General features: G+C 38.3%; 1 protein-coding gene across 9 annotated transcripts in view; it reads right to left on the minus strand.

Moving 5' to 3' along the window:
• CBFA2T2 (CBFA2/RUNX1 partner transcriptional co-repressor 2) overlaps positions 1–26,124 on the minus strand; it is a 143,780-nt gene that overhangs the window by 48,658 nt on the left and 68,998 nt on the right. For 6 of the 9 annotated variants that reach the window (XM_081292459.1, XM_081292456.1, XM_081292455.1 and 3 more), the window contains one exon: positions 2,140–2,283. The exons of 1 other annotated variant lie outside the window; for it this stretch is intronic. In XM_081292459.1, coding sequence (XP_081148585.1) covers positions 2,140–2,283 — 144 coding nt within the window. Of the gene's footprint in view, positions 1–2,139; positions 2,284–12,404; positions 12,476–13,592; positions 13,642–26,124 lie in introns of all 9 variants that reach the window. 2 more of the 9 variants (XM_081292458.1, XM_081292457.1) reach the window with 2 other exon arrangements.

Raw genomic sequence — 26,124 nt, forward strand, 5'->3', positions numbered from 1 at the left:
AGACAGAGTCTTGCTAAGTTGCTGAGGCTGGCTTTGAATTTGCAGCCTCTTGCCTTAGCCTCCTGGGCTGCTGGCACTACAGGTGTGCACACTGGCACTCAGCTAAGGAGGAATTAAATCTGTTTCATTTCAAGTCTACCTATGACTAAGGCTGTTTACTTTTGAGATACAAAACAGAATTTAAGAAAAAGCTTATTAAACTTCTTTTATTTTACTCTGGTTCAACTGAATGCTACAATTATTAGTTATCCGATTTCAAATATTTTGGGAAAATAATTAAACCTTCTACTAGGGCTGTACATCTTACACTCTCTTGCCCTTTTTTCTTTTTAAAAAATATTTATTTTTTAGTTGTAGCTGTCAATACCTTTATTTATTTTTATGTGGTACTGAGGCTCGAACCCAGGGCCTCACATTCACTAGGTGAGTGCTCTATGGCTGAGCCACAACCGCAACCCCTCTCTTGCCTTTTTTTCCTCCACAATTGCTATATAAGGAATCATACCAGGGCCTCAAAAATGCTAGGCACGTGGTCTATCACTGCACTACATTCCCAGCCCTCTCTTGTGTTTTCAAATGATAAACATAAAAACACAAATTTGAGAAAGTATAATTTAAATAAAACAATATACCCAGCATCTACCACAATGCTCTGACATGTTTTCGGCACTCCAAGAAGAGCAAGTGGGTTCTGGTTTATGAGGCAAAATACGTACAAGAGGGTCAATATGAATGCTGGCAGCATTTGCATGAAAAGTAGAATTAAATCAAGACATATATGTATGTATCTAAGCCTAGATTTTAAACTGAGGTTTGTTTAAATATATATATGAGTGAAACTGCTGACATATAAAGTGTGTGGAAATTCAGCTTTGGAACATACTGCCAAACAATTTGCACAAGTGACTGTACCCAATTACACTTCAACTAGCAATTCACAGCAAAATTTGACATTCTTTTATACTTTGAACATAGTAGCTGTGCAAAGGTATTATACTAGTTTATAATATGCATTTCCGGGGCTGGGGATGTGGCTCAAGCGGTGGCGCGTTTGACTGGCATGCGTGCGGCCCGGGTTCGATCCTTAGCACCACATACCAACAAAGATGTTGTGTCCGCCGAGAAATAAAAAATAAATATTAAAAATTCTCTCTCTCTCTCTCCTCTCACTCTCTCTTTAAAAAAAAAAAATGCATTTCCTTGCTAGTGAGGTTGAATCCTTTGTTATATATTTATAGGCTCATGTAAATGTTATGGATTGAATTGTGTCTGCTTGAAAATTCGAATGCTTAAGTCCAAACCCTTCATACCTCAGAATGTAAATGTATTTGGAGACAAGGACTTGAAGGAATATACAATGATTACAGTAGATCAAATTAGTGTTCTTATACACAGAAGAAGAGATAGCAGCTATGCCTATGCATAGTGGAAAGGCCATGTAAGGACCAGCAAGAAGGTGAGCATCCATAAGCCCAAGGAGAAAGGCTTCAGGACAGACCACACCTGCCAACACCTTGACCTTTGACTTCTAATCTCCAGAACTTTTAGAAATAAATAAGTCAACCAGTGATATGATATTTTGTTTTGGCAGCCCTACAAAACTGAGACCATAACATTTTCTTTTATGTAGTGCTGACGATGGAACCCAGTGCCTTACGAATGTCAGGCAAGGGCACTATCACTTGAACCACATCCGGAGCCCTCCATTTTATTTTTTAAACCTAAGCTTATTATAATTCTCAGAGAGAATAAAAACTTATGAAAGTTGGAAACAACCATATCTACTTGTTAATATTTTAATAGCATTTTGCCTTTTTTTTTTTTAATAAAAGGAATTAAACCCAGGATCACTTAACCACTGAGCAGTATCCCCAGCCTTTTTTTTTTTTTAAAGTTTTATTTTGAGACAGGGTCTTGCTGAGTTGCCTAGGGCCTCACTAGGTTGCTGAGGCTGGCTCTGAACTGGCAATCCTCTTGCCTTAGTCTCCCAAGCTACTGGGATTATAGGAGTGCACCACTATATCTGGCTTACTAGTACTTTGAAAATGTTGAATAGTATATGTGTAATGAAAGTTAAGTTAGTCACTTAGGTACAAATGTCACTCTGAACCACAAACCCAAGTAATTAAGAGTTCTCACATGCTGTAGGAGTAAAGGACACTGGCCTTGGTCCTCCAGGATTTATTGGTGGGAGGGGTGGCATGATGGGAGGTGAGGATCTTGACTGTATCTTCACTTCCACAGGCGATCCAGGCATTGCTGGCACCCTTTTCTCAGAACCAACTGGAGAGAATAAAATAAATGGAGGTGAGAGTTCCTATAAGGCATTAAAACAGCAACATTAATTTGAAATTCCAACTTGTTTTCCTAGAAGACTGAAAAGTAGAGGTTTAGTACAATGGGTGAAATGTTTGCTTCCAAAAAAGATTATGTCTATTCCTAACATCATTTTTTAAAAATATTTTTTAGTTGTTGATGTGCCCTTTATTATCTATCTATCTATCTATCTATTTATTTATGGTGCTGAGGATCAAACCTGGTGCCTCACACACGATAGGCAAGAGCTCTGCCACTGAGCCACAACCCCAGCCCCCATTTCCTAACATCTTGATGTGTGAATGCTACCTATTGGGAAGAAGTGTCTTTGAAGATATAATTAGGGTAAGGGACTGCAGAGATCATCTTGAGTAATTAAGGTGGGCTATGAATCCAATATGAAGGTGTCTTTAAAGAAGAAGAGACAGGTCTGTGGGTGCCACTTTGTAGTAGAGCACATGCCTAACATGGGTAAGTTCCTAGTTTGATCCTCAGCGCCACAACAGATAAATGGATAAATGGACAGACAGGTACGTAGGTAGGTAGATAGAAGACACACACACAGAGGGAAGTATATATGAAAATCATCACATAGAAGATCGTGTGGCAATAAAGGCACAGACTCAAGGATTCATCTACAAACTAAGGACTGCAGAGAATATTGGCAAACACCAGAAATTGGGAGCCAGGCACAGAACTAATATCTCCCTCTGAGGACTCAAGGAAGAATCAGCCCTGCGCGGGCATGAGATCTCGGTCTTTCTCTCTCCCTCCCTACACACACACACACACACACACACACACACACACACACCCCTTGATTTTGATTTTGGACTTCTGGCTCCTAAAGTGTAAGAGAATAAATTTCTAACATCTTAAGGCAACCAGTTTGTGGTACTTTGTTAACAGTTTACAGAGTGTCTGAGAAAGGGAGAAACCAGATTCCAAATGTGGGTACCTCAATTGTATTCTTTCTAGACTACTCCTTATAAACAAATCAATTAAGTAAAGTGGAAACAGCTAAACTATAAACAGCTAAAATGCCTCAATTGCATGACATGGAAACAGAATCAATATCAGTTGCATATAAATTTCTGCTGGTGATGAAATACTAAATTTTTATATACTCAACTATACTAATAAAGGAAAAGAAGGTGGAATCAATGTCACTTATGATATAAGCTATACAAAAAAAAAAATAAATAAAAAGTACAACTGATTCTAAATTAACGATGAACAATTTCATCCCTGTAGGTAACTGACAACAAGCAGCTGTTTGATAACAATGAACAACAAAGAAACTCCAAAAAAGAAAAATTAGATAAACTTACTGACATTGAAAAGAGTTTTCAGGTGCCAGACATAGTGACTCATTCCTACAATTTCAGTTACTCAGAAGGTTGAGGCAGGAGAATGGAAACTTTGCGACCAGCCTTAACAACTAAGCAAGGGGCTGGCGATGTGGCTCAAGCGATAGCGTGCTCGCCTGGCAAGCGTGCGGCCTGGATTCGAGCCTCAGCACCACAAACAAAGATGTTGTGTCCGCCGAAAACTAAAAAATAAATATTTAAAAAAAAAAAAAAAAAACCCAACTAAGCAAGGCTCTCAGTAACTTGTTTATTTATTTTTAGTACCGGAACTGGAGACCACTGAACCACACCCTATCCCTATTTTATATTTTATTTACAGACAGGGTCTTGCTAAGTTGCTTAGCACCTTGCTTTTGCTGAGGCTGTCTTAGAACTCGTGATCCTTCTGCCTCAGCCTCCTGTGCTGCTAGGGATACAGGCATGTGCCCATGTGCCCAGCTTCAGTAACTTATTTTTATTTCAATATAGGGTTTTGCTAAGTTGTCCCACCTGGCCTCAAACTTGCAATCTCCTGCTTCAGCCTCCTGATTTACTGTGATTATAGGCCCAATTATTACCTTTAATGCTTCAGTTTACAGTGACCGCATTTTGGGAAAGGATATAATGAATAAAGAAAGTCAAGGGAGCCAAGCTCCCAAGTTACAAATCCTGTCAAAAATGTGTAGTATTGGGGCTGGGGTTGTGGCCCAGCGGTAAAGCACTGGCCTAGCGTCTGAGGCCCTGGGTTCGATCCTCAGCACCACACCAACAATAAATAAAATAAAGATATTGTGTCCAACTACAAAAAAAAAAAAAAAAATCTTTAAAAAATGTGTAGTATTCTGAAAGCCCTTGTCATCCCTCTGCTCAGGACATTTTCCCTGTGAAATTGATGGTCATCCTGTCTGATTAGTGGACTAATGAGCTGTTGCGTTTGCCTTTTTCTCCCTGACAGTGTTTTCTCAATGCCCTTCAAAAAACACTTGACACATTTCCAGCTCTTCCATCTGGGGCCCAGCTTTCTGTAGGGGGTGGAGAAGGGAAGGAAGGAACTGACAGTTGTACTGTTATGTGTATGTACCGCGTGCAGCAACCTGGAGGGAGTCTTTCTTCAGACCACCTGCCTTTACAGCGAGGGTGCCAAAGGCCCGAGGAGGGCGAAACAGTGAGATGTGTTTTAACATTCAGCATTTGGCAGGATAAAAAAGGTGGAATAGACCAACTGCACTGACATGATGCTCTTACCAACTAAAAGTTTAGACAGTGAACAAAGCTCGGCCTCAAAAAATACTGTTTACACGTCCTATGCCTCTCTTGCTAACTTCATTACCTATAAACCTGCAACCTCAGTGTCATTCCTCATGTTTCAAGCAATACTACAGCAGGAAAATCACAGGTAAGGAAATAGATTTGGTGTGAAAACTTTTCTGTTACATGGATTTTAGCAAATCATTTTACCTTTCTGGATCTCACTTTTCAACATACGTAAAAGTGAGGGATAATAAGAACAAACTAGGATTAGGAATGTAGCTCAGTGGTAGAGCGTTTGCCTAGTATGCATTAAGTCCTGGGTTTGATCCCCAGCACCACAAACAAAACAACTTGGCAGCCAGGCATAGTGCTGCATACCTGTAGTTCCGGCTACTCAGAATTTTTCTGACTAATAATTTATCTATATATAACTTCAGACATACTATATAGAATGATCCAAGAATTTAAAGTCATAAAAGCACCAAATACAATATACGTATTTTTGTTAGAGCCTGGGTTGCATGAATGCACCTCATGTTTTGTATAACTTGATCAAACTGATCAGTTGCTCAGATGATAGGTAAAGGGTATGTTTCAAAGTATGCATTTTAACTCTGCTTGGGGTCACAGTAGGAGCAGAGGAACTTCCTATAGGAAGACAGATAGCTATGGCATGCCCTTATGTCATCATTGTGAAAGTGATTTCTTCCTGAATTTTTATTAAATCACTGTTTATATATATTTTAGCTGAATCCCTTTAAGAACCAACCACACACATCTTGAGCACTTTTTAAATTTAAAAATTTTAAAGTTCAAGAAACAGAAAATTCTTTCCATTGCCAGGCACAATGGCACATGCTTGTGATCCCAGTTACTTAAGAGGCTAAAAACAGGAGGGTTGCAAATTTGAGGCCAGCCTGAACAATTTAGCAAGACCTGTCTCAAAATACCACCCTCCATATTTTTTATTGGTGCATTATAGTTACACATGATGATGGGATATGTTACTCCATATGTGCATGCACACAATGTATAAAAATAGAATTTGGCCAATATCACTCCCTAGCACTCCCTCCTCCCTTCCTCCCTTTGGTCCCTTTCTTCTATTGATCTCTCTTTAATTTTCATGACTTCTACCTTCAAAATAAAAATTTTTGAAAAGGGATGTAGTTCAGTGGTAGAGCGCTCCTGGGTTCAATCGCTAAACCATAAAAACAAACAATCATGAAACTATAAAGAATTATTCTATAGGTCCACAAAAGAAAGTACTATTGAATATATTATTGGTAAATATCCTAGACAAGTACTATTTGAGAAGAATCCTCCATGAAAAATTGCCCACAAACAGGGATATTTACAAATAATTATAAAATATATTTCCTTGGAAGTTTTTTAAACTTCTTATGAGGCTAGCAAAGAAACAATAAAGAAGAGATGTAAATATGAGATCAAAACTAATGCTATAATGTGAGAGAAAAGACTACAACACAAACTGGAAACATAAGAAATTCCTAGATCTAAAGGATGGCACCACAATTAGAAAAAAAAAGCCGAGTTTGATGTGTAAAGGATATTTTATAAGGATAGTTGTTTTTTTTCCCATTTGTCTTTAGGGATTACACAACAAAGGCTGGTTCTGAGGGTATCATAATGAATATAACAGAGGCTGGTATGCAGCACACTCATACATGTTTTACTTTAATTAGATTAAAAATTCGTTAGAATTAATCAGTTTACTTGGCTTTTGAGATAGTTATCTAAATTAAATTTTGGAAAGAAGATATGGTCAAGTATTCCTGCGTATCATCACTGAGGAAAAAAAAAAAAGAGAGTAAAATGTAGATTTTTCAGAAGTATGCCAGAAATAATGATCATTCCAAACAGGATGGCCAAGGAAGCCATTATATCTGAATCTTTAAAACCAAATCAGTCTGCTTAGAAATATTGGGAGATCTGGGTAAGGTAAAACACACTTAGGAGGCTAAGACAGAAGGATCTCAAGTTCGAGGCTAGCCTTATCAACTTAAAGTTGAGAATGTCTCACAGTAGTTTAAGTGGGGGAGGGCACCTGAGGATATAGCTCAATGGTAGAGAGCCTGTCTAGCATGCATGAGGCCCTGGGTTCCGTCCCTAAGAGACAGAGACAGAGACAGAGACAGAGGGAGGTGAGGAGGGGGAGACAGACACCCCCAAAAGAAGATACTGAAATGGCTAATAAACACATAATAAAATGCTCAACATTAGTCAAAGAATAGCAAAATTATAACACACAGGAACTAACTCCTGACACACATACATGGATAGATAAATATCTAAAGTATTAAGGTAAGTGAAAGATGAAAGATGCCAAAGAGCCACATAACACATTATTTCATTTATATGAAACTTTAGACAAAGCCGGCTTCGAAAGCAGACCAGTGGCTTCCAGGGACTGATAGAAAGAAATTAAATATAAAAAGGGGCATGAGAGAAGACAACAATGAAGCTGAGAAAAAATAGTAAACCAAATCCAACAGTGCATTCTTTTACAAAAATCATACTCAAGTTTATTCGAGAATACAGGGATACTTTAATATTAGAAAGTAACAAAGCCATCCAGCTGCTGTGGTGTGCACGCCTGTAATCCCAGTGGCTCAGGAGGCTGAGGCAGAAGGATCAAGAGTTCAAAGCAGCCTCAGCAACTTAGTGAGGCCCTAAGCAACTCAGCAAGACCCTGTCTCTTTTTTGGGGGGTGGGGTGGGGGCAGGGTTGCTGGGGATTGAACCCAGGGCCTTGTGCATATGAGGCAAGCACTCTTCCAACTGAGCTATATCCCCATCCCTAAATAAAATATTTTTAATAAGGGCTGGGGATGTGGCTCTGTAGTTAATGTCTCTGGGTTCAATCCCTGAGTACTCCCTACACAGGGGAAAAAAAAAAAAGGAGGGAGGAAGTGAATGAAGGAACAATATAAACAGATAAAAACTCCCCATATAAACAGATTAAAATTTTAAGATTATCTCAGTAATTAAAGAAAAGGCATTTGGGAAAACACAGTTCTTATTCATAAACATCAACAAAAGCAGAAATATTTCAATTCCTTAATAAAGGTTTTCTCCAATAACCCACATAAATGTCATACTTATTGGGAAAATACTACAAGCATTTCTTTCAACTCAAAAGAAACAGGTGTCCAATATAAACACTTTTATTCGCCATTTATTTAGGAGTCAAGCCATAGTGGCATGACAGCAAAAAGAATACAGGGTGTAAGGACTGGAAAAGAAGAAAGAAAATATTTTTTGAATAAACCAGATGACTTTCTACATAGAAGGCAAAGAGAAATTTACAACCCAATTATTAAGATTAAGACATAGGAGCTAGGCATGGTGGCACTCGCCTGTAATCCCAGCTGCTCAGGAGGCCAAGGGAAGAGGATTGCAAGACCAACCTCAGCAATTTAGCAAGACCTTGTCTCAAAATAAAAAGTAAAAAGGGCTGAGGATGTGGCTCAGTGGTTGAGTGACCCTGGGTTCAATCCCTGGTACAAAAACAAAAACGATATAGGTTCACCAAGGTTGTTAGAGGAAGATCTAAGCTTTTAAAAATTGAGTGCATTCACGCTGGATATGTGGGCACAAATTTATAATCTCAGAGACTCAGGAGACTGAGGCAGGAGGATTGCAAGTTTGAGGCCAGCCTGGGAAACTTAGAAAGATTCTATTCCAAAATAAAAATTGGGGGGTGGGATGGGATGTATAACAATAGGTTTCCTATTGCAGAAGATAAAGAATTAAAAAAAAAAAAAAAAAGGATTACATGAGACAGGTCAAGGTACAATCCTGAGGTTTTATCCTGAGCAACTGGAAGGAGGAGTTGAAATGGGAAAGAAGATAGGCTGAGGAGCAGCTAAAGAATGGGATTAACTGGTGAGATGCCTAATAGATATTCCATCAGAAATGTAAGACACGCAGCCAGGTATAGAAAGAAGTCTGGAGCTGAGGCAGGAGGTAGAAAGAAAGAATTTGTAATGAGATGTTGTCAATTAATGGTATATAAATATATAATTCCTATTTATAAATCCTATTTAATGCACCAGGGAGCAGGCCCAGCATGGTGGTGCATGCCTGTAATCCCAGATACTCAGGGAGAACAGGAGGAGAGCATGTTTGAGGCCAGCCTCAGTAACTTAAAAAGACCCTGTCTCAAAATAAAAAGGGCTGCTTGCATGGCAAGCTACATGGGTTCTCGGTTCTATCCCCAGTACTTAAAAAAAAAAAAAAAAAAAGTCAGCTCAAGACCAAATATCTACAAGAAAGTGAGAATAAAATAGAGGTTCAAGAACTTGAAAGTCAAGAATCTAAAAAAGGTGACTGAATAGAGCAGCCAGCTGAGTGTGGTGACACATGCCTGTAATGCTGGCAGCGTGGGAAACTGAAGCTAGAGGATCCTGAGTTCAAAGCCAGCTTCAGCCTAAATAACTCAGTGAGATACTGTCTCTGTCTCTAAATGTAATATTTAAAAAGGGAAGGGGATATAGCTTAGAGGTGTACTCCCCTTGGGTTCAATCCTTGATACAAGAGAGAAAAGAAGAAAACTATGGATATTTTATTTGTAACAAAGGGTATATAAACATGTAAAACACTGTACACAACTCTCTCTAGAACTTAACTGAATGAGGAACAATGGCTATATACTACATTAGGCCAGATAAGAATTAATATAAAACTTCCCCTCCTCAAGTAAGTTCATCTCTTATCTGAAGCAGAATAACAGAAATATGAAAAGCTTGTTTGCAGCAAAGATGAAAAATGCAGTGTGGCAAATGCACAAAATTCTACACCAGCTAGAGATTTATGTTCCTGAAGAGTCATAGGCAGGCTACTGTAGAATGACACTGGGCAATGAAACTGGAAGCTGTGACTCAACCCTCATTCTGTTAATTTATCAGCTACTGTGGAACCCTGGACAAGTCACTCCAGAGCACTGGCTTCCTCATTTGTAAAATGGAGATAGGGTAGGGACTGAAAAAGGCAACTAAAGTAACAGATAAGAAACTGCTCTATCAGACCCAAATATTAGGTTTTATTAGCTACCCAATGCATCAATAATCACCATGCTACTATATGCTGAGAGTAACTCAAGGGTCTCTTCCAATGCTAATGAGTTTAATATTTAAAGATACATTATACTCAGCCTGCCAACATCAACCCCTCCTTGATAACCTTAATGCAAGTTAAAAGCAGCAGCAATACAGCTGACCTGATAATGTAAATAGGGAAAAGTGAAATGTGGATTGCTGCTTCCCAGCTCCAACAAATGTTTACTTGGAATAATATAGTTATATACTCCAACTGCACACCATCTGTTTCAAGTCTCCACCAAGTTAATATTTCTCACATGAACAGACATTACTTAAATTACATTTGATGAGCATCTTGCCTTCTTATGGAGGCTATACCTCTTTAACAGTGTGCAGCAAAGTCAGAGACTCAAGAGAATCTGAGACTGTCAGGGAATAAACTCTTTCTAATCTTGGGGAGGCGGAGAAAAAGTTGTTTTTTCCTCCTGGAGACTCCTTTTTTGGGGGGTGTGTGGAGAGGAGGATAAATCAAAACAATTTTCATATCTTAAGGGGTGATTCGCTTTTTTTTTTTGGTACTGGGGATGGAACCCAGGGGCGCTGAATCACTGAGCCACATAACCAGCCCATTTTTATTTTTTAGACAGGATCTCTAGTAATTTCAGGGCCTTGCTAAATTGATGATGCTGGACTCAAACTTGTAATCCTCCTGCCTCAGTCTCCTGAGCTGCTGGGATTATAGGGGTGCACCACCATAACTAGCTTAAATTTTTTTTTTTTAAATTTTCAAAGTGTGTGTGTGTGTGGGGGGGTTCCATAAACATAACTTGGGGGCCTTAATAATTTTTACAAGGGTAAAGGGATCCTGAAACCAAGGAGTTTGAAAAATGCTAACTTATTCCAAGTTTTTCAAAATCACCTATTCTACCTGTCCTGCCCCTTACTATAGCATGAACCATGCTGTCATTTTCTCTAACAAATATACCAAGAGAACTCCACTTCAGTGTCTTAGCTCAGACTATTTCTTATGCTTAGAATTGCTCCCGGGTCCCGCTGTTCATGTCTGACCTCTTGCCATTCTGATGTCACCTCAAATGTCATTTGCTCCAGAGGGATCTTCCCCAACTCAAGTTCTCCTCCAGTACTTCTACCAGATTATCCCACAATATTTTCTTCACTGCACTTGTTACCTGAAAGTGCCTGTGGTGCATAGCACTGGAATAACAAAAGTTTTGCCCATCTCCCTGACGTACCCTCAGCAACTAAGGCACCCACACCAAATTACAGTGGTCTAAAGTGGCACTGCATTAAGACTCAACTGGACTTTCAATTTTTCTTCTTTCATGTCCCTGGGCCTAGCATAACCTTGTCATTTCTACTTCTTCATAAGCATCCCTGATCCATTCCTAGGGCAGTTGTTTCTTGCCTCTCTCCTAAATGAACCTTCTCAAGGATCCAACCTAATTTGCACTCTGCTGCCAAGTACCTACTTCATCAGGAATTCCCACTATTTTCTTCTGCTCTCAGACTGGCCTTTATGATCCTTTGGATGTTGCTAAACTCTGATATTCTTCTATAACCATGAAAAGGGATGGGAATGTAGCTCATTGGTAGAGAGTCCCTAGATTCAATACCCAGGATCACAAACACACACAAAAAAAAAACAGATGGGAGAGCAGTCCGAAGTAGAAGCTGGCTCCTGTGGGAAATTGAAGTAGAGAACAAGGAGGGGTTTCATCCAACTGTTGGTATCCAACAGGTGTAGAATAAATTTGTTGGTTCCTTGAGATAACAAATGTAAAACAACTTTGGAGCCTGCAGCAGGAAAATCCCAAGTTCATGGCCAGCTGGGGCAGGTAAGCAAGACCCTGTCTCAAAAGGTATGTGGTAGGGGAGAGCCTAGAGACGTAATTTAGTGACAAAACACCCGTTTTCAACAGGCAGTATCGCATGTAATTAATTAAAAGAGGAGAGAGGGGGCTGAGGATATAACTCAGTGGTAGAGTGCTTGCAAGGCCTCGATTTGATTCCAGCACTGCATTTTATTCCTTTTTCCTTTTCCATTTCTACTGTCTTTGTTCAGACATTTACTATTTTCTCTGGCTCGGTCTGTTGTGATCCTCTTGTTTGGATCTAAACCCTTCGGATGCATCTTCCTTCCAACTACATCCTAGTAATCACAAAGATATTTTATCTTTCAGAACACAAACCCACTTGTTACTTTCATGCTTAAACCCTTCAGTATCTCTCTTTTTTTTTTTTTTTTTGAGAATTTTTAATATTTATTTTTTAGTTCTCGGCGGACACAACATCTTTGTTGGTATGTGGTGCTGAGGATCGAACCCGGGCCGCACGCATGCCAGGCGAGCGCGCTACCACTTGAGCCACATCCCCAGCCCTTCAGTATCTCTCTTGCATGTACTTACTTGACAGTAAATCTTATGCCTCCTCATGGTAGCTACTGATGATTCCAACATTACAACACAGTAGCTGACTACTACAAAGCAAATGGAAGAAAAAAAAAATGTAATCGGTTGGGCATGTTTGGTTGGAACATAAAGTGGTACAACTTCTGTGGAAAACAGTGTAAAAGTACCTCGAAAAAGAAGAAATCGAATAACCATATGATCCAGTACCTTCCACTTCTCTGTTTACTCAAAAGAATTTTAAAATCAGGATCTTGAAGACATACTTATACTGCCATAATCACGGCATTTTTCACAATGCAATCAAACCAAGTGTACTGAACAGATGAATGAACAAAATGTAGTACATATCTACAGCCTTGGAATATCATTCAGCCTTAAAAGGAAAGCTTGAATTCAAGCCAGGTGTGGGGGCAAACACTTGTAACCTGACTAGGAGACTGAGGCAGGGGTATTCCAAATTCAAGACCAGCCTCAGCAACTTAATGAGGTCCTGTCTCAAAATAAAAAATAATAAAGGGCTGGAGATTGACTCAGTGTTCAAGCACCCTGGGTTCAATTCCTGAACCCCAAATAAATTTTAAAATAATAATATAATGGGCTGGGGATGTGGCTCAAGCGGTAGCACACTCGCCTGGCATGCGCAAGGTGCTGGGTTTGATCCTCAGCACCACATACAAATAAAATAAAGATTTGTGTCCACCGAAAACTAAAAAATAAATAAAATTTTTTTAAAAAAATAATAATATAAAAACTACAAGGAATGAAATTCAAACATGCTACAACATGGGGGAACCTTGAGGATATTATGCTTAACAGGTAGCCAGAAAAAGACAAAGACTATATGCTTCTACTTATATTAGGTACACAGGATAGTCAAATTCACAGAGAAAATAGAAGGGTAGCTGTCAGAGGCTGGAAGTAGAAAGAAATGGAGAGTTATTGTTTAATGGACAAAGTTTGTTCTTTGAAAAGCATTATGGAGATGGATGATGATAATGGCTGCAAAACAGTATGAATGTACTCCATATCACTGAACTGTAACATAAAAAGATTTAAGATGATAGATGTTATAAATTAGTATTTTACTATATTAAATAAAGTTAGGAAAAGTTATTTTTTTTTTAAAAAAGGACAATTATGGTATTTAGTTATAATGGCACAGTTATATAAGCAGGTTATATTTACCGTAATTCTGGGTCACAGACCATTCAGTTAATCTTATAAATTCAGGCAACTTTATGTGATAGGAGAGATAAAGAATTATATTAATTCTTCAGTACCACTAAATAAATATACCATTAATACATCACTATGACATTAAAGAAGACAACACAACGTTATAGAAATCAAGGCTCCATTAATTGTGTTAATTAAGAAGCTCAATATCTATGTTCTCAAATTGCTGTGTAATATTGGAGACTAATGCAGACATCACTATTTTTTGTTCATATAATTCTCTCCGTAGGCTTTTCCATCTCAAAGATGCTTTATTTACTTATTTATTTTGGTTCCAGGGATTGAACTCAGGAGCACTTGGCCACTAAGCCATATCCCCAGCCCTATTTTGTATTTTATTTAGAAATAGGGACTCACTGAGTTGCATAGCACCTCAGTTTTTGCTAAACCTGGCTCTGAACTCGAGATCCTCCTGCCTCAGCCTCCCAAGCCACTGGAATTACAGGAGTGTGCCACCATGCCCAGCAAAGATGCTATATTTATTTAGATATATCCTCCTCCTCCATACACGTGCTGTTATTATTTCAGATTGAAAAATATTAATTTTTAGAGCCAGGCTGAGGCAGGAGGATCACAAGTTCAAAGCCAGTCCCAGCAACTTAGTAGGCACTTAGCAACTCAGCAAGACCCTATCTCTAAATACAATTTTACAAAAAAGGGCTGGGGATGTGGCTCAGTGGCTAACAGCTCTTGGGTTCAATTACTAGTATGGGGGTAGGGGTGGGGACACAACTTTTTAAAAGGCTGTTAACTTTAGCTATTTTAATTTTATTCTGTTAAGTAAAAATAAAATCACCCAATACAAAGGAATATTTGCCCATTCCCATCTTTCAATTAGAAAATAAACTTGATCAAGTTCACTGTGACTTAAAATATATATTTTTTAAAGATTTTATTTATTTACTTATTTTTTTAGTTCTCAGCAGACACAACATCTTTGTTTGTATGTGGTGCTGAGGATCGAACCCGGGCCGAACACATGCCAGGCGAGCGTGCTACCGCTTGAGCCACATCCCCAGCCCCAAAATATATTTTTTTTAATTACATTACCCTATTCAGATAACCTGTATGCTGCAAATATTTTTTTTCTTTTTGTACATTTTCATCTGTCAACCTTTAAAAGATCTTGCCATCTGTGAACCGTAGCTCACACCTATAATCCCAGTGACTCAGAATGCTGAAGCAGAAGGATCATAACTTTCAAGCCAGCTTGGGTAACTTAGCAAGACCCTGTATTTAAAAAAAAAAAAAAAAAAAAAAAAAAGGCTAGCTAATGCTATGGTTCCAACTGGTTCAGGTTCCAACTGGTCCCTTAAATTTTGTTGTTGTTGTTGTTTTGGTGGTGCTGGGAATTGATCCCAGGGCCTTGTGCATGTGAGGCAAGCATTCTAAATGGAGCTATGTCCCCAGCCCTCCTTAATATTAAACAAACTGATTTTTCTTAAGTTCCCTCAAGCCGCTGGCCAGTCAGCCCATTTAGCTTTTGCTCTGGGGTGGAGAACCACAAAGAGAACTGAAGACTCAAGAGTAGCAGAGATCAAAGATCCAGCTCTCTCCCATGATGGGAAGCCCCTGGACAACATCCCTGCTTGCCTGACAGCTTCTGTTAAGGAACTTTTGGCACTCAGGGCTTTGCCTTACTACAAAGATAGCATATGCCATTGCCAATTAACTGGGAAGTGGTTTTTGGCAATGGTTACCAATTGGTGAAAACAATCTATCATGCCTAATCAAAAAAGACAGGTGGTTGTATAAATCCACCAAACCTCATATTCCTGCTACATGCATATAGCTGTCTGGGCAAAATGAAGCCTTATGTGTTTTAATCAATCTGGTTAAGAGTTTACACACCTTCTGAGGTAAGAAATACTTAAAAATAGACTAGTGTTTGATTCTTTATTTTAACCACTTTTTGGAAGCTCTTTTGGGGCAGGACAATAACATAGCAAATTTATTTTTTATTATTTTTTTTAATGAGCAGACCTGCCCCTGAGACATGTCAACAAATAAATATGTTCTGAATTTTGGATTATTTATAGAAAACTCTGGTAAATTTGCCATGTAAGGCAAAGTTTTATTTATAGGTTTTATTTAACCTATTTATTTATAGATTTCCATTTGCTGTGACCAAAATACCTGACCAAAACAACCTGGAGAAAAGTTTATTTTAAGCTCATGGTTTCAAGCCAGGCATAGTGGTGCACACCTGAGACAGGAGGATCACAAGTTCAAAGCCAGCCTCAGCAAAAGCAAGATGCTAAGGAACTCAGTGAGACCCTGTCTCTAAATAAAATACAAAATAGGGCTGGGGATGTGGCTCATTGGCTGAGTGCCCCTGGGTGCCACCATATCACCATCTCCACCACCAGAGAAAGGAGAGGAGAGGAGGGGGGGGAGGGGAGGGGAGGAGAGGGGAGGAGGGGAGGGGAGGGGAGGAGGGGAGGGGAGGAGAGGGGAGGGGGGGAGGGGAGGGGAGGAGGGAAGAGGAGGGGAGGAGGGGAGGGGAGGAGGGGAGGGGAGGGGAGGAGGGGAGGGGAGGGGAGGGGAGGAGGGGAGGGGAGGAGGGGAGGGGAGGAGGGGAGGGGAGGGGAGGAGGGGAGGGGAGGGGAGGAGGGGAGGGGAGGAGGGGAGGGGAGGAGGGGAGGGGAGGGGAGGGGAGGGGAGGAGAGGAGGAGGAGAGGAGAAGAAGAGAAGAGGAGGAGAAGAAGAGAAGAGAGAAGAGCAAAAACGCTCATGGTTTTAGAGGTTCAGTCCATGATTGGCCAACTCCATCACTGGGCCTGAAGTAAAGGCGGAGCATCATAGCAGAAGGGCATGGCAGAAGAGAGCTGCTCACCTTAAGATAGCCAGGAAGCTGAGAGAGATTGGGAGAAGCCAGAGACAATATATCTCTCGCAAGGAATGTCCCCAGTGACCCACTTCTTCCAGCCAAGCCCCACCTTGCCCATAATTACCACCTAATAATCTATAAACTCTTAATCCATCAAATGGGATCAATCCATATGTTGCGTCACAGCTCTTATAATTTAATCAATCCACCTCCTGCATTAACACAGGAGCTGTCAGGGGAAACCTCATATCCAAACTATAACAGTAATATTATGTAACTTACCACAGATTTCACATTTTGTAAGTATAGATTTCTGCACAGGTTTTTATAATATGGGTCTATATTCCCCAATATGATAATCAATAGCTACATGGGATTATGGAGCATTTAAAATGAGACCAGTCTAGACTGAGATGTGCTATACATTTCAAAGACTTAATAATTAGAAAAAAATGTAAAACATCAATAATTTTATAATGATTATGCACTTAAATAGATATCACATTAAATAATTGCCCAAAATAATTTCAAACAAAAGAGAAAAGGGGAGCAAAGGGAAAACAGGCTGAAGTGGCTAACCAAGAAACTACATTCTACCTGAAGAAACAGACATTTAAAATGAGGCGAATTCAGCCTCTGGTGAATCAGAAGAAAGAAGCCAAGTTTGATTAATCATACACCATGTCTTACCAGTGATCCCTGTCTCCCTTCTTGTATAATCCAGAGGAATGAACTATTTTGTAAATTCAAGTTTTTAGTAGCTCCAGAAACATTTTTAAAAGAAGAGAATCCCATAAATCATTCCCTTTAAATGAAAATGATGGTTCTTTTAGAAGTGAAATTGTTTGCTGGTTTTTGTTTGGGGGGGGGGTACAAACAGAAAAAAGTAGGATGTTAAATTGTGGGAGGCTTGGACTGTTTTAACATTCCATAGGTGAGAGGTTAGTTTTATATCCCACAATACAAAGCATATTATACTGCAGTTTGGAGCAGAGAAGAAAAAAAAATCTTACCCATTTTCTTATTTTGTAAATAAGGCTATCAGGATATTTTAAATTACATATGTGGTCTCTTTTTTGTTGCTTGCAATATATTACAGTTCTGGTGTGCTAAAAGAAAAAAAATGCAGGCTCTGTATTCAAATTGAGACTATGCTACTTTTCTAGTTCTTTGATAATGAGAATAGTTCCTCCCCAAAAGTCTGTTTCCTTGGGCTGGGATTGTGGCCCAAGTGTTAGAGCACTTGCCTAGCATGTGTGAGGCACTGGGTTCGAGTGTCAGCACCTCATCTAAATAAATAAAATAAACGTCCATCAACAAAGGAGTTGATTCTAACACATGTAAAAGTTGAAAAAGTCTTTCCCTATTATTACATGCATTCAATACTGTCCAGCTACCAGGGGGTTGTTGTTGGCAATCAAATGAAAAAAAAAAAAAAATACAAGCTAATACAGATTCCATGCCACAAAGAAAGAAATTCATCTTTATTTATTGTTTCCTGAGAAATATGAACTACTAGGATCTTACCCTCTTCAGGCAGAGGAATTAAGGGTTTATTCTTCCTTTCTAGAGCTCAAAATCAAATTGGCTGGGATGTAGCTCAGTGGTAGTGTGCTTGCATAGGTGTAGAGGCTCTGGGTTCAATTCGCAGCAGTGCAACAAACAAATTAAAAGAATTCATGTAACAGATCTTTTGGGGAGGCCTAAATCTTTAAGGAACGTCAAAAATGAATATGAACATCAGGTGTGGGTGGTGCAGTGGCACACACATGTAATCTAAATGACTTAGGAGTTGAAGCAGGAGAATGGTGAGTTTAAAGCCAGCCTCAGAAACTTAGAGAAAAGCCCTAAGCAACTGAGTGAGATCCCGTCTGTAAATAAAAAATTAAAAGGGCTGAGAATATGGCTCAGTGGTTGAGCCCCCCTTGGTTCAATCCCTAGTAACCACCCCCACGCTGCCACCCACCAGAAAAGAATAAAAAAAAAAAAAATGGAAGTGTTTCACTATACTGAATCCAGGGAAACAGTATCATATTAAGTGTCTCTACAACAAATAAACACAACAGGAGCTATCTCCTCAGTAACTGGCTGCTTTTTATGGAAATGGTTGTGGTTTCTTTTTCCTTTCAACTCCTTAATGTTGAATCATCCTTGCATTGTGAGACCAACCTTCCTTGGTTAGACTGTATTACTCCCAAGTATGTTGTAATTAATAATAAACCAAGGAATAAAGAAAAAGATAATGTAGTGTCTTTCCAACAAGTGAGAAATGAAGGGGCAAGAAAGAAACTTGAGGAGAAGGATGGGGTGGTGAACACCTGTAATCCCAGAGACTTAGGAAACTAATAGGCAGTGGGATCAGGAATTTGAGGTCAGCCTCAGCAACTTTTGGCAGGCCAAAAGCAACTTAGGGAGACTTTGTCTCAAAATAAAAAATAAAAGGGCTGGGGTTGTTACTTAGTGGTTAAACAGTACTCCTAACTTCAATCCCCAGCATATCACCTCCCCCAAAAAAGAGAGAGAAAAGACATGAGGTGAACGGTAATGGCACTTTATTTAAAAATATATTTTTTGTTCATATGCATTTAAGCTTCTATTTAATTATAGGAAACTCTTCAAATCATTCATATTTTCATCTATAAGCTCATCATTTGAACACTTGAGCAAAGCTCAAACAAGACTACCAATGCATACTTTAAAATGTCAACATACCACACACTCAAAATTAATAAAGAGGACAGAAACTGGGCGGTGACAGCCATGTTTTCAGCTTTGATAGTGGTGATAGTGGATACTTTTCAAACACTGAATACATATATACTTATAATGTCACTTCTTATAATGTCACTCATGAAGTTTCTTTTACACAAAAACTAATTGTAGGGGGTTGGGGTTGTGGCTCAGTGGTGGAGCACTTACCTAGCATGTGTGAGACCCTGGGTTCAATCCCCAGGACTACATAAAACTAAATAAACAAAATAGGGGTGTCATGTCTATCTACAACTAAGAATATTAAAAAAAAAAAAAAAAAAAAAAAAAAAACATTGTACTTTCAGTCTGTATTTCCACATTGTTGGAAGTTTTCATCATCCTCTTTCAGTGGTCAACTGAATGATTCATTTTATATTCTTGACTTCCTTACTATCAAAAATTTCTAAAGCAATTTAAATTATCTGAATGAAACCATGTTTAGAACAAGTGGTCCAGATGTGAGCATCTGACTCTGATTTGCCTTAGGATAGAAATCCCGAGTTAAGATTAATGGCTTTAAATACCAAAACAGACCAGACATAACAAATTAAAGTGAAAGGCATGTAAAACAATTCAACTTTTGTCTTAGAAATACCCAAGATGTTTTTAATACAGGTCCACTAAAGAAATGAAATTAAAGCTGACTTCAATGAACAAGGCAGAGACTATTTACTATATTTAGATAGTGAGGTTTTAATTGAGAAGTTTATTTTTAGGTCAGACTCATTACGTTGCCCAAACTGGTCTCAAACTCTTGGGCTCAGGCAATCCTCCTGTCTCAGCCTCCAGAGTAGCTGGAATTACAGGTGCATGGCTTTCCTATATACTTTTAGAATGCTATCAATCAAATTTGTAACTTCCAAAGTAGAATAATTCAGAATTTTTATGCCCTAATTCCTATTTTCTCTTAAGGAAATCAGAAACTGTCTGTGGAATCACATCATCAGAGATGTTATTCTATTGGTATTTCCCCTATTATGAGTCCTCTTGGCTCTTCAAGTTCTAATCACAAAGTCCTTTTTCTTTTCCCATTGCTAGGGATCAAACTCAGGATCTTGTAAACTCTAGGCAAGTGCTCTGTCACCGAATCACACAACCAGCCCACAGAGTACTTCTGATTACTTATATAGTCCTGGTTTTGAAGAGATTGTAAGATTTTATCTATATTGAGTTCATAGCCAATGCAAATTTCTGCTATAGAATGTGAATGGCTGCCATGAATCCAGTTTCTACTTAAAACTTAAGAGAAAGATGGGATAAGAGTATATTCCACTGTTTTAAGAACAGACTCAAAATCATTTAACTTCAGTTTTTTCATCTCTGTAACAGAGTTAACAATAATAATTGATCATTATGTTGACAGAATTACATGAGTCCATACTGGCAGTTCTTTTGACACTACAAATTAAGCATACCCATTAATTAGCTTTTTAGAGATGGATATGTACAAAGAAGAATTAAAGGACTAAACCTACAATTCAACAGCAAACCATAATGAATAATCATGCTTTAATTCTAGAGTTAACTTTAATTTTATTATAGCCAAGTTTTAATACTAATTTCCCTACATTTCTTCTATTGACCCTCCATTCAACCACATCAAAATGGATGGTGAATTTTGGAAGAAAATAAATATGTATTTCTAGTTCAGGCTAGAAGACTTTCTAGATTATCTATCTGCTTATTTGCTTCCATTAGTTCAAGTATCCAATTACTAATGTACCAGGGGAAAAAGGCACAGAAATAAATGTCTGTTGGCTAGGGCTATAGCTCAGCAGCAGACTGCTTGCCTAGCATGCATGAGGCACTGGGTTCAATCCTCAGCACCACATAAAAAGAAATAAATAAAATAAAGGCATGCTGCTTATACCAAAAAAAAAAAAAAAAAAAAAAAAGAAAGAAAGAAAGAAAGAAAGAAAGAAAGAAAGAAAGAAAGAAAGAAAGGTATGTTGAAGTTCCAACACAATTAGTGGCATTAAAAACGAAACCAAAAACATTTCTTTCCCAGTAAATTGTTCATTCCATTTGACTGTATGACTGTATGACCATTCTCCTGGGAATTTCTCCCTAAGAAAACAGCTGAAAAAGAAGCAACTTATTCCACAGAGGAACAATAAATTAAATGGTGGAACCGCATGTTAATATGAACTATGAAGGCATTAAAAGTCATAATTATGAAGATCATCTGACACTTGAGGAAATACATAAACTACAAAGCTAGGTGGGGGAAACAACTACAAAAATTATATATACAGTGTAATTACAATTATTTATAAAAAAAATACATAGTCATAGCATGAAAGAGAACATGAAGATGGAACTGATGATATGGCAGGGAAAATAGGTAAATATCAATTTCCTTGAATCTTTGGAACACTGCTTATTTCATATTTTCCTACAGAAGAATTATTCGACATTCACTGGACTGCTAAACACTACTAACATGTTAAGTCTTTTTCATATAGAGGTAGCATTATCTAGTTGCAATGACTTCTGAACAAAGCTGAAATTTTTTCAAGTAAACTTGAAGGAACACTAAGATAGAGTACCTAAAAATAGCAAAAATTACAAACAAACAAACAAAAAGGCTAGAAGTCAGAAGCCCTAGACCTCAGATTTTCTACACCTTAAAAGACATAAATGGCTAACAAACATCCCCTCCAATGAGACTGACTGCTCTATGCTACAATCAACAATTTACTGATCAAACACATCTCATTTAACCTATTTAACCTCATTGTGAGTTTAAAGGATATAATTTTTTGGCATTTACTAAATGCTTAAACAAACAAATACACCAAAAACTGTGGCTCATCATCTCTGTAAAATAGGCAATTTCTCTCTAATCTGTTTTGCTATTAGGAAATAAAGTTAATAATCCAGTTCTGAAATGCTTGCCATTATATAAAATGTTATAGTTATCATCTCTACTGCCCCTACTAAGACCTGGTGGCTTAAGGTGAAATCTTCTAATCTTAAAATTGTTGTTTAAACCAAATGGCAAAGGTGAGATTACACAATAAAAAAGGAAAAATACAATTCTATACATGCTATGGTTCATATAGGAGGGAGTACGGAAAATGCTTTCAAATTTCAAGACAATTATCCTCCCAGTCGACAATGAAAGTACTGAGAACGAATACATAATACAGCAGAACTCCCTGCAGAAAGAATACATTTGCTAGTAGAAATTCCGGTCATCATTTAAATTTAAGCAAGTTAGAACTTAATATCTACCAATCTTCTCTATAATTACTTAAATTTGATAATTCAGTCTTAATTGTATGTAGTTACCTTTTACAAAATATATGATTTAAAAATATTTACTAAATAAGGCTTAGTAAATATGGTTTAAAAAATATGGTTTGCCTGGGGGCTGTGGCTGAGTGGTAGAGTGCAGGTGTGAGGCACTGGGTTCCATCCTCAGCACCACATAAAATAAATATATTGTGTCCAACTACAACTAAAAAAATTTTAAAAAATTAAATAAAAATTTTAAAAATATATGGTTTGCTTGAAGGGAAAAAATACTCTAAGCTTCATCATATATTATAATCAATTTAAGGGTACATAGAAATAACTTCACCTCCCCAAACAATTAATTGAAGAACTGTAAACCAGAAAGCCATGTATAGTCATCCCATCTAGACAAAGAAAAACCTAGACAAGGTTATGTACTGGGACTCTTAGGCTGTGGCCCTGGAAAGGGGTCAATTATGTGGCTAGAACAACTTTGTAGTAATAATATGTAAAATGAAACGATTGGTTTCTCAAATTAGTACAACAGTGTTCCCCAAAAAAGGACAGCTAGATGGTAATATAATCTAATGAAATAATAGTATCTTATGTTGATAAAAAACCAGTACATTCTGGGTGCAGTAGGGCATGGCTATAATCACAACAATTCAGGAGGCTGAGGGAGGATTGGAAGTTCAAGGCTTGAGCAATTTAGTGAGGCCCTGTCTCAAAAATTTTAAAAAGGGCTGTAAAAGATTGGGGATACAGCTCAGTAGTAGAGCACTTGCTGCCATGTGCAAGTCCTGGGGCTTTAATCCTCAGTACCACAAAAATAAATAAATTTGATTAATTAATTTAAAACAGTCGAGGGGGTTGTCACTCAGGCAGGGCACTTCTGGATTAAATCCCCTGTACCACAGTGAGTGGGGGAAAAAAATGTACATTCTGAGCCTAATTCTGCATAGAAACAACAGATAAACATAATAGCAGCACAGAAAACACTATGATATAATGAAAGAGCAAGGTATAATTTACATTTGTGAAAACAACATGGAAAAAGTCTGTATATGTGTAAGCAAAAGCCAGAAAACAATGTTGAAGAAATAAGTTGGTTCTAATAAAAGTAGTGCTCTCACTTTTTTGGGGGGGATGGGGTACTGGGGATTGAACTCAGGTACTTTATCACTGGGCTACATCCTCAGTCTGGTGTTTTTGTTTTTGTTTTTTTTTTTTTAAACTTTTTTTTGAGAGAGAGAGAGAGAGAATTTTAATATTTTTTTTTAGTTTTTGGCGGACACATCATCTTTGTTTGTATGTGGTGCTGAGGATCGAACCCGGGCCGCACGCATGCCAGGCGAGCGCGCTACCACTTGAGCCACATCCCCAGCCCCTTGGTTTTTGTTTTTGTTTTTAGATTGGGTCTTGCTAAATTAGTAAGGGGCTCACTAAATTGCTAAAGCTGACCTTGGACTTGCAATCCTCCTGCCTTGGTCTCTTGAGTTGCTGGATTTTACAAGTGTGCACCAACATGCCCAGCTAGTACTCTCACTTGTAATACAAGAAGTTAACCAAGAGGGGGGCAGAGGAGCGCTGGGGGTGGGACTGAACCCAGGGTACTTTACCTCTGAGCTACATCCCCAGTCTTTTTTATTTTTTGAAATAGGATCTTACTAAGTAGCTTGTGATCCTACTGCCTTAGCCTCCTGAGTCTGAGGCATGAGCCACAATGCCCACACCATGATTCTTTTTTTTATTTTTTATTTTATTTTTTAAATAGTTATAGATGGATAGCATGCCTTTTATGCGGTGCTAAGGATAGAATCCAATGCCTCACACCTGCTAGGCAAGCGCTCTGCCACTGAGCTACAGCCCCAGTTTCCATGATTCATTTTTATCATGTTACTAAAAGGGTAACCTGACTAAACACTGTTCTAAGTGCTTGGTATACAAACATAAAGCTGAGATACAAAGTTGTGCTTTCAGAGCTCAACAAGTTCATGAAGTAGCTAGATGGTCAGAGTTAAAGGAGAGCACCTCAAATAGACAAGGAGTGGTACAGAACACACAAAACAGGGAAACTCATGTGTATAATCAAATCATACATGTTTATTTTATGATCTCAAATACTACTTGGGGTTATGGCTACCTTTACAAATCAGATGAAAACTGAGATTCTTTCTATCGAATAAGAATATACTTCTGTAACCAAATCCAGAAGTGCCTACATATAGATGCAAAGTTCTCTCCTCAGACTTCACTCAGCCCACCTCCTTAATTCTAAGTTTCATTCGGGTTTGGAAATAGGGAACAGATGGCCTATGCAGCATAAACTCTCACAAGAACTAATTTTTACCAATCACGTGTGGCTAAAATCCAAGACTTTTACCTACAGATTAGTGAGCAACAGAAACCCTTATAATGATGTGACAATTATTCAGTGTGACAGTTGTTTGTATCACTACCAAATGTGAGTTTTAAAACATAGGCTAACACCTCTGGTTCCCCAAGATTAAAGCAAAACAAAACAACAACCAAAAAAAAAAAAAAAAAAAAAAAAAAGCATGAGAAACATAAAACAAGTCATTGCAAAGAAACTTTTTAAGTGAGTAATTCTTAGAAAGTAGGTAACAAAGAAAAATACAGATATAGAGAACTACTCACTCCAGTATTCATTATACCATGGCTTCAGGAAATATTTTCATTAAATAATCATCATCATCATCAAAGGGAATAAAGTTATCTGTATACTACTTATTCAAATTGTGATGCTTTCATCAGTGACTGCTAATGAAAAATACTGAAGACTTCTGTTCACATCACAGGGTCCTAAATGCATCATTTGTTCCTTTTTGTTTCAGAAGAAGTGAGCCTCTGCCCTCAGGATGAAAGCTCCTTGAGAGTTGGTATCATGTCTGTTTTGATCACCACTGTATTCCCAGTGCCAAGTCCAGTGACCAGAACATAGTCCATGCTTGTTTTTTACTTGTATGTAAAGCCAAATTTTAGGTATTTCTTAGTGTGTTACACAGGTTATGTCGCCCATGTTTACCTAATGATAGGACTGGCTTAAAAAAAAAAAATCAGGATTCAAAATTAGGACTAAATGTCAACTTTGATTTTTAATTCAATGAAAAACAAAGTAGGGGGCTGGGGATGTGGCTCAAGCGATAGTGCGCTCGCCTGGTATGCGTGCGGCCCGGGTTCGATCCTCAGCACCACATACCAACAAAGATGTTGTGTCCGCCGAGAACTAAAAAATAAATATTAAAAAATTCTCTCTCTCTCTCTTTAAAAAAAGAAAAAAGAAAAACAAGGTAGAAGCAGGTGTGGTGGCGCATACCTATAATCACAACAATGCAGAAGGATCACAAGCTGAGGTCAGCCTAGGCAACTAAGGTGAGAGTCTCTGTCCCAAAATAAAAGGGCTACATATCATGTGCAAGTTCCTGGATTCAGTTCAATCTCCACTACTGAAAGAAAGAAGGCGGGGGGGGGGGGGGGGGGCGGGGGGGGGCACCATTAAGAAAATGAAGAGTTGATTCACAGATTGAGAAAAATTGTTCACAGCTCATATACCTGACAAAAAGCTTACACAGACCTAGAATGTACAAAGAAATTCAACAAAAAACCCACAAGTAATCAAAATTTTAAGTGATATAAAAA

This window comes from Spermophilus citellus (assembly GCF_964194105.1).
Source record: "Spermophilus citellus genome assembly, chromosome: 4".
In the NCBI taxonomy this organism is placed as follows: domain Eukaryota; kingdom Metazoa; phylum Chordata; class Mammalia; order Rodentia; family Sciuridae; genus Spermophilus; species Spermophilus citellus.